At 43.6% G+C, this 18141-nt stretch overlaps 1 protein-coding gene across 2 annotated transcripts; it reads left to right on the plus strand.

The window, feature by feature from the left end:
• Positions 1 to 1823: 1823 nt before the first annotated feature.
• Positions 1824 to 16597, plus strand: LOC311530140 (putative ANKRD40 C-terminal-like protein). Of its 2 annotated transcripts, XM_084646544.1 has the most exons (5): positions 1838 to 2186; positions 5149 to 5297; positions 7948 to 8439; positions 10960 to 11135; positions 12524 to 16595. In XM_084646544.1, exons 1-5 carry the CDS (start codon positions 2053 to 2055, stop codon positions 12665 to 12667), a joined length of 1095 nt encoding a protein of 364 aa, XP_084502670.1. In that variant the 5' UTR covers positions 1838 to 2052; the 3' UTR covers positions 12668 to 16595. The 2 variants fall into 2 exon arrangements, with proteins under 2 accessions (XP_084502671.1, XP_084502670.1); XM_084646545.1 differs by lacking the exon at positions 7948 to 8439 and having other exon boundaries at positions 1824 to 2186; positions 12524 to 16597.
• The last annotated feature ends 1544 nt before the right edge of the window (positions 16598 to 18141 follow it).

Consider the following 18141-nt stretch of genomic DNA (forward strand, 5'->3'; position numbering starts at 1 on the left):
GACCTCTCCACTCCCAGCAATGGTAGAATTTTATATTCACCCTGCAGAAACCAGTGGAGAACCAGATCGTGGATGAGCTCAGCACTTGACAGGCTTGGGCTAAAAATGAATGTAATATAGGGGTAGGGGAGGTGGGGGAGCATGTGATTTGGTCTGGTTTTTCTGGCATACATTTTGTTAGTTCCAGTGTTTAGGGGTATTAGATAAGTCAGAAAATCCAGAGTACATGGGGAAAAGAGGGAAGGCTAGCGGTGGCAGGCTGGAGGCAAATAAACCCTCAGCTAATCCTCTCTTACATAGACTTTCATGAGAGAACCAGTCTCACCACTCTAAAGAACACTGTGTAATTATGGGGTGGTGAACCCGCATAGCATTTAAGTATAGACATAGTAATTTGGGCATAAGAACCAGATTCTCAAAGGACTATTATAGGCACCTAACACCAATTGAAATCATTTGGAGTTAGGCACCTAAATACCATTGAGAGTCTAGGCTTTAGTCCCAGCTGGGAAACTGTCTTGCTGAGTGACCCGCTGACCTGAAGTGCTCAGATACCACGAATGATGTGAGGGGTGTGGTATAAAACCTTGAGTAGAATGAAAAAGAATTCTGAACTTGGGCAGCCAGGGAACTGCTCTGTGCCTCAATTTCACCCATTTTTAAAACGTTGCATAATATGCTCTTTACTGAGAAGTGCTTTGAAATCTGCTCTGTGCAAATGTTGAGGCTGTTGGGTTTTGTTTGTTTTTTGCATTAAAGGCATATGACAGAGTATTGCAGTACACAAGTGCAAAACTGGGTTCTGAAACTCTTATTGTTGTTCTACTGCGACCCCTAGTGTCACAATATATTTTTACTAATAAAGCTGTTGATTATTCGGGGCCCACTCATGCAAGCCTTCCGCACACAGAATCCCCCTTGATGTCAATGGGAGTAACACAGAGGGAGACCTTTTAGAATAGGACCTTCTGTCCTTTTTTCCTTTTGGATGGAGCAGTAATTCTGCCCTCGTCTTTATGGATTTTCCAGGCCGTATATGTTCAGATTTCTTGTGTTTTCAGAGCACCCCAGAAAGTATTTGATGTTAGGAATTAACATTTATTGCCACTATTGCCTTAAATTTTAAACTTCATATTGTGTACATGTAGTATCAAATGATGTCAGAAACATTGAGGGCCATCCACTCAGCTGTCTGAAAGGGTCTGACAAAGTGTTGGAACTGTGGAATTGAATCACTGGGCCAATGTGAAAGTCAAATTTTAATGCACAAGCCTGTGAGCAAGACTAAACAGATACATATGGCAATGAAGTTCACTGCAAGGAGTACAGGTGTAGGTGACCAGGGTTCTGTTTCTGGACTGACTTGTTGTGTGGCCTTGGAAAAGTCACTTGACATTGAGATAATCAGAAGGTGAATAAAAAAAGCCTAAAGCTTTATTATTATTAATTAACTTGAGGGAGAGACAGCTCCATGGTTTGAGCATTACTCTGCTAAACCCAGGGTTGTGAGTTCAAATCCTTGAGGGGGCCTTTTAGGATCTGGGGCAAAAATGGGGGATTGATGCCGCTTTGAGCAGAGGGTTGGACTGGATGACCTCCTGAGGTCCCTTCCAACCCTGGTACTCTATGATTATTATTATTTAAATCTCATGATTTTAAGCCCAGCTCCTGATTTTGTTTTGGGGGCTGGGGAGCCGGCTTCTGAACGCTTGCTTGGGGTTGGCAACCCAGACAAAGGGTGGGAGCTGCAAACTGCCGACTGATCACGATGCCCTCCCCAGGGCTGACTGAGCCTCCGCACCAGCCCGGGAGTGGGGGCGGCTGGCGATCACCGTGTCCCTCCCCACAGCCAGGCCCAAGGCAGCCCTGGCGGCCCAAGGCCCTGTGACGGGCTAGGAACGAAAGGGCGAGGCGCGGGGTGTCACTGGGAATAGGGCCCCTGCGAGGCGAGCTCCGGACGGGCAGTCCGCTCCCGGGGGCGGGAAGGGCCCTGGGCCCGGGCGGAGGCGGCCAGGCCAGGCCGGGGGGGCCCTGGTCCCCAGCGGGAGAGCGATGAGCGGCCCCCTGGAGGAGCGGGAGCTGCAGGAGTGGCTGCGGGAAGCGGCCGCTCTGGGGGACCTGGAGGAGGTGCGGCGCCTGCTGCGGAGCGGGGCGGACGTCAACTCCCCAAATGAGATCAACGGCTGGTAAGTGCCCCCCCGCCCGGCTGCCATGACCTTCTGCGCCCTCCCCCCCCGGCTGTTATAACCTCCTGCGGCCCCCCCCCGGCTGCTATAACCTCCTGCGCCCACCCTCGGCTGCTATAACCACCTGCGCCCTCCCCCCCCCGGCTGCTATAACCACCCGCGCCCCCCCCCTCGGCTGCTATAACCACCTGCGCCCTCCCCCCCCGGCTGCTATAACCACCCGCGCCCCCCCCCCCGGCTGCTATAACCACCCGCGCCCCCCCCCACGGCTGCTATAACCACCCGCGCCCCCCCCGGCTGCTATAACCTCCTGCACCCCCCCTCGGCTGTTATAATCTCCTGCGGGCCCCCCCCCGGCTGTTATAACCTCCTGCGGGCCCCCCCTCGGCTGCTATAACCTCCTGCGGGCCCCCCCTCGGCTGCTATAACCTCCTGCGGGCCCCCCCCCGGCTGCTATAACCACCTGCGCCCTCCCCCCCCGGCTGCTATAACCACCTGCGCCCTCCCCCCCCGGCTGCTATAACCTCCTGCGCCCCCCCCCGGCTGCTATAACCACCTGCGCCCTCCCCCCCCGGCTGCTATAACCACCCGCGCCCCCCCCCACGGCTGCTATAACCACCCGCGCCCCCCCCCGGCTGCTATAACCTCCTGCACCCCCCCTCGGCTGTTATAATCTCCTGCGGGCCCCCCCCCCGGCTGTTATAATCTCCCGCACCCCCCCGGCTGCTATAACCACCCGCGCCCCTCCCCCCCCGGCTGCTATAACCACCCGCGCCCCTCCCCCCCCCGGCTGCTATAACCTCCTGCGTGCCCCCCCGGCTGCTATAACTACCCGCGCCCCTCCCCCCCCGGCTGCTATAACCTCCTGCGGACCCCCCCCGGCTGTTATAATCTCCCGCACCCCCCCGGCTGCTATAACCACCCGCGCCCCTCCCCCCCCCCGGCTGCTATAACCTCCTGCGGGGGCCCCCCCCCCGGCTGTTATAACCTCCTGCACCCCCCCTCGGCTGTTATAACCTCCTGCGCCCTCCCCCCCGGCTGTTATAATCTTCTGTACCCCCCCCCGGCTGCTATAACCACCCGCGCCCCCCCCCGCTGCTATAACCTCCTGCGGCCCCCCCCCCGGCTGCTATAATCTCCTGCACCCCTTCTCGGCTGTTATAATCTCCTGCACCCCCTCCCCCCGCCTGTTATAACCACCTGCAGGTCGTCCCCCCCGGCTGCTGTAACCTCCTGCACCCCTTCCCCCCTCCACCCCCCTGGCTGTTATAATCTCCTGCACCCCTTCCCTCCCCTGGCTGCTATAACCACTTGTGCCCCTCCCCTCACTGGCTGGGACAGCTCAGTCGGTCACCCCCTGACAAGGAGCTGTGTGCGGGCCTCTGCTGGGAGGGCTGGGGCTGCGTAGCGCTGCCTGAGGCAGGGCTGTGTGAGAGCAGGGACTGGCAGCCCGAGGGGTGGGCGTGTGGATGGCCGGCGAGCCGGCCCCCATCCCTGTTGGTATCAGCGGAGGGGTTTGCGCTGGTGCCCTTTTTCTAAGTCTCTCTGACCCGCCCTGCTCTCCCGCCCGAGAAGTGGCTGCATGACTCATGCTAACGTTTGTACGGTGCCTTGGCATTCTCGGGATGAAAGGCTCAGCTCTGTGTAAGGGAGGCAAGCGGGGCCTGTGGATAGCGCACTGGACTGGAACGAAGGAGACTTGGATTCTGTTCCTAGCTCGGCCACTGGCCCGCTGGGTGATCTTGGGAACCTAAGGTCGGCGCTCTGTGCCTTGGTTTCCCCATCTGTAAAATGGGATAATTATATTGATCTCCTTTGTAAAATGCTTTGAGACCAAGCCATGAGAAATGCTATATAAGGCTAAGTATTATTATTAACAAAAGTATGAATGCATGTAGCCTGTAAGGTTGGCACCACGCTTTATTCAGTGTGATTGCGTTAACGTGGTAGCACTCTGATTTGTAGTATCAGGGCTTGGATTTATCTGTGTAGATGGGACCAAACTGAGTTATCTCATGTTACTGAACCATGATAAAGCCCTGGGTCAAAATTTTCAAAAGTATAACCCTAAAATGGGGGTTCCAGAGTTCTTATTTAGGTGTCTTAAGTCAGTAGCTGGATTTTTCAAAAGTGTTGAGCACCCTGCATCTCCCATTGACTTTATCAAGAGTGGCTTGATGCACTGTAGTACTGAAAAAAACGGACAGTTTTTAGTGGAGAATGGCATAAGAAGACTCAATAGTTGGGAGCTGAAGTACAAATTTTTAACAGTGCAGCTGCTTTATTACTGAAACAAACTACCAAAGGCCGTGGTAGATTCTCCGTCTAGTGATGTCTTCAAGTATGGATGCCTTTCTGGAAGATTTGCTTTAATCAAACACATTTTGGACTCAGTACCTGGTTGAAATTGAGTGGCCTGTGAAGGTCAGACTTGGAGATCTATAGGCCCTTATGGTCCTAAAGATCTATGAATATATAAAATTGGACTGCTCGTTTATATGACTAAATGCGGACTTAGAAGGTCTAACTTTAGGCCCTCGTTTTTGAATTTTTAGTCCAAGTCTTTACAGGGGTCTACTAAGTCTATTGTCTGCTTTAATTTTTATTGCACTATATTATATAACAGTTAACATTGCTCAAATACAGGGACTACCAACACTATTTTATTAATAGCATGAAGCAGTGTTATTTTTGTTTGTTTAGCACTGACAATGTACTCAGTGCACACTGGCTGATCGAGGTAAAGGAAGTCCCTGCCCCAAGGAATTTACAATTGAATCATGTTCAGTTTGAACGTGGAAGCGATTCTGGTGTCTCCCAAGTCACCCTTATTCTACATGCAACCTGAGGCCAATGGATTATTATTATTGTTGGCACATAATGGTTTAGAACTCTGGATTTTGTGGTCGGGGTATAGTTCATTGGAACTACAAAGTCACCAATATATTTTCTTTACACACAGGACTTGTTTGCACTGGGCATGCAAACGGAACCATGCTGAAGTGGTCTCTTGCCTGATTGATGCTGGTGCTGATAAGGGGATTCTCACAGCTAAAGGAGAACTGGCAGCCCAGTTAACGTCAAAGAAAGAAATCAGGAAGATTATGGGAGGTACAATTTACATATTTTGACATTTATTCTAAAATAGTTGGTCTTAGTATTTAGTGGTTTTTCCTTAGTTCAATAGACTGACAGCATTTCTATTATAAAGAGAGGGTCCAGTCTTGTCCTTAAGTCACACCAGTAATGCTTATTCATACAAGTAGTTTCATTGACTTCAGTGGCATAATTCATGCAAGGAAGGATTGCAGGTTTTTCTAGGGTTTATATCTTTGCTGTGAACATGTTTTGTGCCAAGATGGAACTTGTGTTAGATGAATTTTGTGGCAGTGAATTTTATGAGTTTACTTTTTTACTCACTTTCCAAAAAGTTTTGCTCTTCCAATTCAGTTACCTGTTTTAAAAATTTTTTTTAGATGGAGTGTGCCTTTCTATAATTGGTAATCCCTTATCTATGTATATGAGTTTAAAAGATTATACCCCATGTAGGTAAATATGTTAACGTCTTTTGATCTTCCACGTGCATGTACCTAGTGCCTTGCAGATATTTATAAATGTATTCTAATATGTTGTAAGAAATTGTTGGAATCAGGACTCCCGAATTTTACTCCTGGTTCTGATACTGATTCACTCTGGGCAAGTTACTTTGGCCTCAGTCATGCTCCCTCGGAAATCAGTATAAATATAAGTGGAAGAATATTTTATGTCAAGCAAAGCCTGAGACAGAGCAGGTCGATATGGACCTTGCTATAGAGAGGAGACAGAGAGTAAGAGGGTGTATGCTGTTTGATTTGCATGACACATTCAGGTTTAAAGGTGACTGCTGATGTATTTCCTCATATGATTTTCAAATTTGTTTAGTGTTGTTATTATTTCACTAGTAGATAAACCTATTTTACTTTTTTTAGTATGATACTATAAACTGATGATTGCCAACTGCAGTTCAAAAACTCCTCTTGCTAGGAAAGTGCTTTCTTAAGGCTTGTCTATATTGTCTTTACTACAATAATTATACCACTGTAGTGAAAGCGACATAAGCTAAACTGGAAAAAGGTACTCCTATTCGGGAATAAAGAGTGTGTGCACTATAGAATATAATTATACCGGTATAACTTTATCAGTAAATTTCCCTGTGTAAATAAGCCCTTTGAGACCTCTTTTAGTTACAGAACTCAGAATGAAACTGCTTTTCCAACTCTCATTGAAGTGTTTCCATTGACTTAAATGGAGTTGAATCAAGCCTCAAGCCAAAGGCTTTTCTGTATAAGCACAAATAGACCTGGTCAAGCTGAACCAAAAGTCTTACAAGGCCATTGTATACAGAAGCAACTGCTACGTTTTAGGAGTGATGGCTTCCCAAAATGTCATAGCTGTGTTATGACTTCCTGGCAGTAAAACTTAACCTTCTCCATACACAGGACAAAACACGTTGGTATATTTAAAAAGCTTATGCCACACACATGCAGAGAAGCAAGCCCAAAATTAGATATGTGACACTCTTAGAAATAGTGCAGATATGTCTGATTGAGTCCAGTGTTTCTGTACCATAGAAATTTCACCTTTTGTAACTTTCAGTGGGAATGCGTGTATATGTTAATAATATTTCTATGGGGAATAGGCCTCTTTTAAATTCAGGTTGGTAACTGACAATCCACAGTGTGTGTAATAGCTGCATGATTGCTGTGTAAATGCATGTGCAGCTAAGTACAGGCTGCCATTACTATTTTCACAGTCATTTGTGTGATTGGTATAATCTTTGAAAACTGGTTTTTCCTTTGTCTGGGCAAAAATCTGTATCTATTACACACACGCACAGCAGGACAACATGACTTGGGTTCTGACTTTTGAAAGTTTAGGCTGACTTGTCCAAGGGAAATGAGCTCCCACATAATTCCTGCCTGATACGTTTGTCTGGTCACTAATAATTCATGCCCAGCTTTTTAAAGGAATTTAGGTGTCTAGCTCCCATTGATTTCAAAGGAAGTTAGGTATCTAAATACCCATAAAACCTGGGCCTCATTTACCAGGTATAGGATATGTGTCACTTTCACCCTCCTAAAGAAATTTAGTTGTGCATCCCCAGGAAAACTGAGAGCATCTTGTTTGGGCTGCCTTGGCGTTCTTATTGTTAATGGGCCTACGCCTGCAGTTCTTATTCAAGCCAAATTTGTTGCAATAGGTCAGCGAATGTGAGGACTGCAGGATTGTACCCTATGTTGAACACCTGCTAACTGAGAAAAATGTTCCACTTCCTTTGCTGGCATCTATGAAAACCAATTATTTTAAATAATGTCTTTAAAAAAAATCATATCAAAACTAAGATTTAGCGAAGAAACTACTTCTCAATCTGATCCTTTCAGAGATGGTGAACAGGCATTGCTGTATTTAAAGGCATCGCTTGTATCTGCTTTTGATGGTTTAATTATTTTTCTTTGGGCTTTTTTTGGCTTCCCACTCAGTTTGTATAAAAATTTCTTCCCTCTTGATTTTTATTCTTTTCTTTCATTTCACACTGCCAACATTTTGCCATGTTTCCAAGTGCACATAGGCTCAAGCTACATTGGTGCAATTCTTGTGATTTTTGCAAGATGATATAATTTTGTGAGACACAGTAGGAAAACTCTAATTTTAAATTTAAATTGGGGAAGATGGTAATATTTAAATAACAAGTTTTTCTCTCTCTCTCTTCCCCACCCTGAAGTGGAGGAAAATGAATTTCAAGAAGTGGAAGACTTAAACTTGCCAATTGTTGCGAACTATTTGGCCAATCCACCCTTCCCTTATGTTTACACTAAAGAAAGCAACAGCATTCCAGCCATCTCAACAGCATCCCAGAATGAAAGCACTTCCGTCTCTTTTGTTTCTCTGTGTGAAACTAGTCCTTGCTCATCAGCAACTCAGGTCGAAAGCATATGCACATCCATGTCGTCACACAGCGAAGATTGTTTTCCTGTGGTACACTCTAAGGAAGGCCAGCCCACCTCATCAGCACCCATCGTGGTGCCAGAATATCCAAAACCTAGAGTCCAGAATGGCCCCATTTGTCAGCCATCTATGTCTCATAATAGAGGCCTCTTTTCTCCAGTAGCATCTAAACAGCCTGCATCTCAGCAACAGAATGGCTCTCCTACTGGGGCTGCACCAACATTTCAGCCACTTTTCTTCACTGGAACTTTTCCATATAATATGCAAGGTAACAAAGTGTAATTTTCCAAGATCATGCATCTTGCTACGACATTGCTGATCCATGTTTGCATCTCTAGTTGGGAACTGAAGTGAGGGTGTGTTTCATGTTGCTCTTGATCTCTCTTTCCATCCTCTAGGAGGAGAGGTAGAAATGTTGCCGGAAATGTCAAAGGGACAGTATGGTGGCAGAGAGAGCGATCTAGTCCCGCTCTATTTCAAATGCTCTCCCCATTCTGCTAACTAGAATAATTGTTGTGTTATTTATACAGTACTATAAATGTGTTACAGACAATTACATCTGCTTTTCCACTTCTGGAGAGATTCCAGTCTAAAACCCAAACAATATAAAAATCACAAACTTTGCCAAATATGATACAAGGTGTAATAACTCTCTTGTAAACCAATACAACTTGTAATTTAGGGCTTGTCTATAGAGGGAGTTATTCTGGAATAGCTGGAATAAGAGTTAATCCACTTCAAATTCACACCCTGCTTTATTCCAGATTATTTTGTGTGTAGACAAGCCTTTAGTAACAAACTTAGCTTCTTTTTCTGAGGTTTCTTTACATCTCCTAATACTGTTTTCAAATGATTTTCATTGCTGTTGAAACCAAACCCTTCATTAGTCATACTGGGTCTGCTCTGTTACACTGATGTGAATCCAGAAAACCTTTCTTAAAGTCAGTGGAGTTATTCGCAATTTACTCTAGTGTAACTGACCAGAATGTGGATAATTACATGCATCCTGTTTGCTCTCACAAGTGGAAGATCTGATATATCATTGTAACATTATTATGAAGCTGTGCTGCTGTTTGTGTTTAATCAGAAAAATCTGTTTTAATTCCCATTTCAGCCATAACTGAATTGTTAGAACCCCCAAAATAGAAATTGTATTCCAAACCAGTCATTTTGTCCTGTCTCCCGCCACCACCTCTTTATCAGGCCCCGCTGCTCACTGTAGACACAAATATACCACAAACTCCTAACATTGCCATCTCATAGAGCATGTGCAAACTGATTCAGCATTTCTGGTAGCTAAGAGGGCTCAGATAAAGAGAGATGCAGATTTTCTTCACTTGAGTTGCTGAGTCAGATCCAGCTTGAGCCCCTGAGCCTGCAGGCGACTCCATGCTGCAAGCCCCAGATGTCAGTGAGGTTCCATGCAGTCACACGGGTGTGAGAAACAGTTTGAGATTGGAACCTCTGAAAATTTTTCTGTTAATCCTTCAGTTTAATCTTTGTGGGCTTTGCAACATTACTTTGTCTGGCTGATGGACAGGTGTCCATATCACAAAACTAGCACTATTTTCCCCCTTGATGAAAGGGCAAAGACTGACTAGACTATCAATTCTCAACTACTTTCTTGCCTCCTGAGGTGGTCCCTCCAGCTTAGAGTTGAGTGTTAATAAGTTTGCACCACACTTGTCTTTGCTGTATCTGATCTGTGTGGAAGGCTTCCAGAGACCATGGTACATATCTGGCCCCCATTACAGTAGTTAGTCCTGAGGGCACTCACCAAAAAATTAAAAATTCTGTGGACATTTTAAAATTCTGCAAGTTTTATTTGTCAATAAATAAATACAGAGGCTTCAGCATGGCAGTGGGGAGCACAGGCTACTGGCTGGCAGGAGGTCTGGGTGCAGGAGGGCTCCAGATGCAGGGGTTGAGGTTCAGTGTGGTAGGGTTCGGGTATGGAGGGCTAGGGGAGTTCTGGATATACCTGGTGAGGCTTGGCAGGGGTGTCTGGGTATGGGAAGTCCAGATGCATGGGAGTTCGGTGGATGGGGGAGCAGCTCCCCATACAGTGACCCTTTCCCCCACAGTTGAGGCGCGATGAGGGCAGGAGGATGCTGAGCTGGGGAGGTTTCTGGGGGTGGTTCTGACACAGCCCCAGACACTTCTTGCACGGGAACTGGAAGTCCTGTCCTTTCCTGCCTCCAGCTCAGCCACGACTAGCAGCTGATCCTGGGCTCAGGGTAGGAGCCACTGGCTGGGGTGTTCCCAGCCCTGCGGTGATTTACCTCTCTGCCAGCTGCTTGAAACTATGTACCTGCTCTGCTAGGGAGTGGTGTGTGACTGCTCTTGCAGCTTCCCTGTCAAAAGTCATTTTTCTGCTGGAAAGCAAAGAAATCTGGGGGGGACATGAATTCAGTGCACATGCAGTGGTGCAGAATTCCCCTAGGAGTATACAGTAGTATCTGTGCTATCATGAGCACTAAATTCACAGGGGAGAAGAAAGAGGAATCCATTCTGATAGAGGCTTTAGAATATTGTATAATTTTCTTTTAAATAAGCCCATATCATTTTAAGGTTTCCTCTGCAGTTTTGGGTTGTTTCCTTCATTGTGGATATGTGTTACTGGACTTTCTATGGGTATCTCAGGTTTAAATCCTTGTAAGAGTGACTCTGGTGTTATGCCAACAAAATCTGAATTCAAATAATAAAATGTAAATTCTCCCTCAGTTTCAGTCAAGATTATATCAGACCTCTTCCCACACCATAATTATTATTTTTTTATTTTTACTAGAACTGGTGCTTAAGGTAAGAATTCAGAACCTTAGGGAAAATGACTTCATTGAGATTGAATTAGACAGACAAGAACTGACCTATCAGGATCTACTCAAAGTCAGTTGCTGTGAACTGGGTGTTAATCAAGAGCAAGTGGAGAAGATTAGGAAGTTACCAAATACGTTGGTAAGAAAGGTAAGAGGAACTTCCATATTTAATTGCTAATTGGATATTATTCATTTTATTTCTCTGTTACCTTGGACTTTGGAGTACAAAGATCAGCTACTGACTTTAGACTCCAAAGAATTGCACTCTGTTCACGAACTGACGACCACATAATTTTTTTTTAAGTATTCAGGCCCAAAGAAATATTTCATAGGAGGGAAATAATGCAGTTTCATCATGATCTAGTAAAAAAGTATTTCTTTTATCAAAGTGGACAATAAACTCTCAAAGCAGGAGAAATCACAGGCACCTATAGTTGCCAGGTATTTGAAACATAAGACAGAAAGCACAATGTGCATGTTTCTCTCTTAAGCATGTCATTAGTATGTGGAAATGGAAGTATCTTTGTGTGGGTGGGGGGGGGGGGAGGGGAGGGAGAGTGGGGAGAATACCCTACCTCAGCTTTTGTTGCAAATCATGTATAAGGGTACCCCATCAGCAATGTAAACATTCCTTTGTGTTCAGACAACACAGCTCTCGTGGGGCTGTGTCTGAAATCAACTGGCCTTGTCTGCATGACTTTCAGTTAATCTGACACATGCACTGACCTTAGCAATGTTCCGGTCAGATCCTTTTACTGCTTAATTCAGTAAGTACAAACAGTGGGTACTTGAAGAATGGAAAAGTCATCTTAACGGTATTGAGAGATTCCATCATGGAGCAAAACAAATAATGACACATCTGTTAACTAGAAAAAATAGTACTTGTACCTCGGGGTGGGCAAACTTTTTGGCCTGAGGGCCACATCTGGGTGGGGAAATTGCTTGCAGGGCCGGGGCAGGGGGTTGGGGTGCAGTGTGCAGGAAGGGGCAAGGGGTTGGGGCAGAGGAGGGGTGTGCGGTGTATGAGGGGGCTCAGGGAAGGGGGTTAGGGTGCAGGAGGGGTGTGGAGTGCAGGAGGGGGCTCAGGGCAGGGGGTTGGGGTGCAGGAGGGGTTCAGGCTCCAGCCTGGTACTGCTTACCTAGAGTGGCTTCAGGGGGCAGCGGCATGCACCAGGGCCAGGGAAGGCTCCCTGCCTGCCTGCCCTGGCCCCACGCTGTACCACTCCGGGAAGCGGCTGGCACCTGCGTGGCCCCTTGGTGGGGTGAGGGGGTGCGCAGAGGGCTCTGCATGTTTCCCTCGTCTGAGGGTACCTCCCCCAAAGCTCCCATTGGCCGTGGTAACCTGTTCCTGGCAGAGCTTCCCCCCCGCCCCCAAAGCCCTGAGGGGCCGGATCCGGCCCACGGGCCGTAGTTTGCCCACCCATGTTGTACCTGGCAATTGGTTAATGCTTGCTTTCACAGGCTTGACCTTGTTTATACACATTAATGGTAAATACATTTGTAGACATTTGCTTTTTTTGTTTTCATCCATTTAAGGACAAAGATGTTGCAAGACTTCAAGATTTTCAAGAACTGGAGCTGGTTCTAATGAAAAGTGACAACTCTCCTTTTAGAAATGCTGCATCAACACTGACGGAGAGGTCTTGCTACAACAGTAAAGCATCAAAGCTGACTTACTGAACTTTCTAGGATGTGAGAATTATATGCTGCTGTCTTCTGAAGCAGTGGATTAATTGTGTGTGAAACCTTAAGTTATTGTTAGGGTTAATATTTTAACTAATAATAGTATATCTTTGATATTTACTATCCCCTTTGCTTTTTTTTAACTTAATATTGTATTCAGATGAAGGGTACCTCATTTGTCTATTAAGCTGACATGCTTCAGATACAAATCAATAAAGTTTATTGGTTGTATCTGGCATAAGAAGACAGCTGGTCAACTGTTGGCATGAAAAGTAAAGACTTCTGGAAAAATCAATCAGGCAGAGTTAATAGCTGTATCTTTTTTGCATAAATTATAAATTTGGGCTTCTATGGCTTGTTGCCCCCTGAAAATGTAAATACTGCCCTTATTTCTCAGACTCCTGTGGGTGCAGTCTCTGCTGTCACCAAAACTTTTAAGTGAACTGATGAAGATGTAAAGGTTTGTATTAGAGAGAGTGAGTCTTCAAGAATTTGGTTTTCTATTGCTTTCTCCTTCCTCAATCTATGAAGAGTCTCAAATCCATGTTTGGGAGTGGAGTTTAGCCATCTGATTACTGTACACAGTACCCGGCTCACTGAGTCTCTTACAACTGCCCTAAGTGTGAAGTAGCATGCCATGATGTCTTTTAGAGCAGTGATATTACTGCTCAAAATGAAAAGGAGGACTTGTGGCACCTTAGAGACTAATCAATTTATTTGAGCCTAAGCTTTCGTGATGCATCCGATAAAGTGGGCTGTAGCTCACGAAAGCTTAGGCTCAAATAAATTGGTTAGTCTCTAAGATGCCACAAGTCCTCCTTTTCTTTTTGCGAATACAGACTAACATGGCTGCTACTCTGAAACCTGCTCAAAATGGTCCACAGAACTCACCCATTGTAACAACCACACAGGGACAGCTTGCTAAAATCAGGTTCCCAGATGTCAAATTGCCATTGATGTTTAGTAAATACCTTTATTTCTCTTCCCCAAACTAATATGTGACCCAACTGAACAAAATGGGATAAATTTTAATATTTTGTTTTTAAAATATTGATTTTTTAAAAAGTAAACCTTAGCTGCACTGTTGAACAAATGTATTAGATCGTCAAAGCAAATGAAAGTTACATATGTGGTTGTGTTTAAAAGGAAACGGCCATGTTTGACTGTAATTTAAATATTTTTGTGGGTATCAATTTCTTTTAAAAACCTATATACTTGTCCACTTGGCAAGCATTAATTACACCCTATGATTCAAATAGTGCTTTACTGCTTTTTAAAAAAATCTCTTCTAGGAACTAGTCTCATTGATACTCACAGTTCAGGGAAGCTGGGTTAAATTCAGCAGCCTGTGCAGTAGGAGCACAATACTAGAAAATATTTGTTGTTGAGAAGTATCAACTCCAGAGGAGAGAGTCTGCTCTTGCTTAGCCAAACCCAATTAAGGGAACATGTGAATGGAAATAGAGGCACCATCAGAAGCAATTAACATATGCACCTGGAGCTGTTTTTAAACTGATTCTGTATGACACATTCGTCCCACAACTGTTGCATTACATTGCATGAGCTGGTGTCACGTAAAGCGTGTCAAAAGCTTCAGCCAATTGAGTAATCCAATAGCTTAATGTTGCTGGATGCTTTATAGCACTATGTTAAAAACCTGAATCTAAGTTACTTAAGCTCTTAGAGCAAGTCTATAGACTTAGCCTGGGCAGTGTAAATTTAAAACATATATCACATTTGCGATCAAATACTATATTTTCAAGTTGTTTTTTCTCCCAAGGAGACTGGGTTTACTTTTGTTGCTGGGAGTACTAATCTCTAGCAGTTCTGAAAACACTTGGCTACCCTGACTCTGATGAGGGCTAGGTGGATGTGCAGAAAAACTAGAAATGGCAATTCCAGATTGCGTAGGAAAGCTGGCCTTTCTTAGACTTAAATAAACATCTCCTACCAGAGTGACTTTCAATTAAAAATGTAACCTAATTTATAAGAGATCTAATATTGATTCCATCTCCAACTCTGTTTCTTTATTAAGCTATATTAGAGCAGCTGCATTTAAATAGCTTCTTCTTGCACTACTAAGAAGAATGTGATAAACCATAGGGATTTTTTTATGTGGATTGCAGCGTATAATATTGGAAATGATTTAGTGTAATACACTGCATAGGGGATAGCTTCTCCTTGCAGTAACTAATGCTCTTTTTGACTAACGTGTTGTCACACACCATACAACTGATGGCACATATTAGTTTATATTTATACATTTTTGAATTTGACTAGACAATAATAGAATGTGGCAAATGCAACATAGATAAAATCCAAAACATAAAGATGAGTTAAAGTTACTAGCACTTTCCTTTTGATCACTGAGCTTTTGCTTAACTGGCTCAAAATACATTACTGCATTCTAGGTCCTTTCCCTATTCTAACACTCCACCAATGAAAGCCTCCAGTGATATGCATCTGCGGTCTAATCCTTCTGCCTTCTAATTCAGTCTGACAGTACTCTCCCCTGTTCTGTCCATACAGTGGCTGGACTAGCTCATGAGGCCTGATTCAACTCCTACTCAACTGAAGGCCCCATCAGTACTTAGTCCAACCTGATACTCCCTGTGGTGGGGATTTGGCCTACATACTTGCCACTGTAGTGTCAGGGTTATTTCAAAGTGAATGTTTGGAAAAAACAGTAGTTATGTAGACCAAAATTAAGAGTATTCACAGCTAGTTTTGCCCATCCTATGGTTTAATGTGTGTAGGACATTGTCATGTTTACATAAAGAATGTAACAGAATTGTCCAGCAACTAATAGAAGTGATTCTATTTTAATAAGCTTTATTTTCTCTAATTCATGACAACTAACCATTAACTTGATATGCAACACAACCTTTGCTAAAGAACTATATTAACTGTAAAAATATAGTGCTGGTAACTGAGCAGATCTATGCATTCAGAGAAATATTTTTGTATGTTTTATGAAGTTTGATAAAATTTAAAGGACACTAACTATGTTAATGGTGAATTTATTTCTGTTCATTGAATAATAATAAAGATGTCAGTGTAAAAAAAGTTTAAACTTCTTCCAGGGATGATGATGATTTTTTTTTGCATTACCAACTTGTATTGAAAGGACAGGGCTACTTTTAAAGCTTGCAGATTTCTTTTAAATTTGTTTTTAGTCCTAGACCTCAGTTCCTAAAGGCAGCATCTCAAAAGTCAATTAATAATGAGTACTTAACACCAAGCATGTAAGGTCAGGTGTGAGCCCAGCTGAGGAAAGAGGCTTGAGGCTGTTTACAAATCTATGCATCTTGTCTTTAGTATACTGTATCAGCTAGTCAAACAAACAGCACCTGAGCTTAACACTGGCAGAGCTTTCTTGCTTTCTATAAGGGCATTTAGATCCCATTATTCTGTATGTATAGTTGGGATTATATTTTCCAATGTGCATTACTTAACGTTGAATTTCACCAGCCACGTTGTTGCATAATCACTGTTTTGTGAGATCCCTTTGTATTTTTTCAGGCTGCTTTGGTCTTGAGTAATTTTGTCACCTCAATGTTTTCCAGCTCATTGGTGAGTATGTTGAATTCCACAGGGCCCAGTAGTTGGGGGTGGGTAGGGTGAGTGGTCACTACTCTCCATTATGAAAATTGACCATTTACTCCTACCCTTTGTTTGCTGTTGTTTACTGATCCATGAGCACACCCTTCTTATCCCATGATTGCTTACTTGGCTAAAGAACTTTTGGTCAGGGACCATCTCAAAGGCTTTCTGAATGTCCCACTACACTGTATCCACTAGATCAGTGGTTCTCAACCCCGAGTACATGAAACATGAGGTTTTCCAGGTGGTGTATCACCTAATCTAGATACTTGCCTAGTTTTACAACAGGCTACATAAAAAGCACTAACGAAGTCAGTACAAACTAAAATTTCATACAGACAAAATGAAAAAGTCAACTATTTTTCAGTAATAGTGTGCTATGAAATGTATTTATGTCTGATTTGGTAAGCAAGTAGTTTTTAAATGAGGTGAAATTTGGGAGTAAAAACAAATCTGACTGAATGGGGTACAGTAGGCTTGGAAGATTGAGAACCATTGTGCTAGATCATCCATGTCCATGTTTATTACATTCTTTGTGGTGATTAACAGATTGTAAAGGGAAATCATGACTCAAACACCACACTGACTCTTCTGCCAACAAATCATGTTCATCTATGTGTCGGATAATTCTGTTCCTTACTATCGTTTCAACCTATTTGCTTTGTACTGAAATTGAGTTTAGTGGCTTGATAGTGGCAGGAGCACCTCTGGAGCCCTTTTTAAAAAATGTCATTTTAACTATCCTGCAGTCATCTGATTTAAATGATAGATTACATAACCTCAGAAGTTCTGAAGTCTTGGGGAGGCGGGGAAAACTATCTTCTCCTTGCCTCTGCTGAGTTTACAGACCAGTTCTTCACAGGAACCCTTAAGAGCTTTTAAGTTATACAAGTGAACTGAAAAAATGCCCAGCTTCTGCCTTGTTCTTTGGAGAACTGGATCTGTAGCATCTGGACTGCCTGTTTTGAAGTTTATCAGAATCTGAAAGAGATGTTGTAACTGAGAAAGCATGTTTTACTGTGCATTTTTCCTATTAATGGTGGTTTATCAATTTTTCCTTAGTATAGATCATACTGACTTAGAAAAGCTACATCCCCTTTTCTACGTTTCATAGTTTGCAATTAATCAGGCATTCAGCAAACTATGTAATTTCAGTGACAACCTTCAGAGCACTGAGTTTGTGTAGTGCAGTAGAATTCCTCACTTTTTATAAGAAAATAGTTCTGAGTTTCTTGTTCTACTCAGAATAATGGTCCAACTGATGTGTCTTAACTTTAGCATGTTAAGCTGCCTTTTCTTGACTAGTGTTTTAGAAGATATTAGATCAAGCTAGTGAGCTCAATTTAATTTTAAATCTTAGGCAAAACAAGGCCTAAGCTCATCTAGGGGCTGAAGTTCCACTGCCTTGCCTCCAAAGCTTGTTTAATCATTTTATAAAAATGTGTAAAGTGCAAAATGCTACTATATAACAGTGAGGTCACATGCCTTGAATGGGCAGGACAGAGTGGAGCATCATGTCTACAGTTTCAACTACAGTGGCCAAAACCTAGAGATCACATATCAGAATGACATTTTCAACTTGAACAAGATCTCCAATTTCTAAGGACAGAGAAAGTCCATTTGACATTAATCCTAAGATAGACAATTAGAGCCATTTAAATTTTGATTATCACTCCCCCAAACTGTTAAATTCTGTGTGTGCAACTGCATAGAGCACTCAAAATGTGTGAAATTCTTTCCAAAACAATGTTTACTATAGAAGACTCACTTATCTGTATGCACAAGGGCAAATATCAATATGAAGAGACACTGCTTTAGTAAGATTTGATCCACAGAATCAAAATGCAGTGTACAAATCACATACAATC

The sequence above is a fragment of the Lepidochelys olivacea genome (genome assembly GCF_965140295.1).
Source record: "Lepidochelys olivacea isolate rLepOli2 genome assembly, chromosome: 14".
In the NCBI taxonomy this organism is placed as follows: Eukaryota; Metazoa; Chordata; order Testudines; family Cheloniidae; genus Lepidochelys; species Lepidochelys olivacea.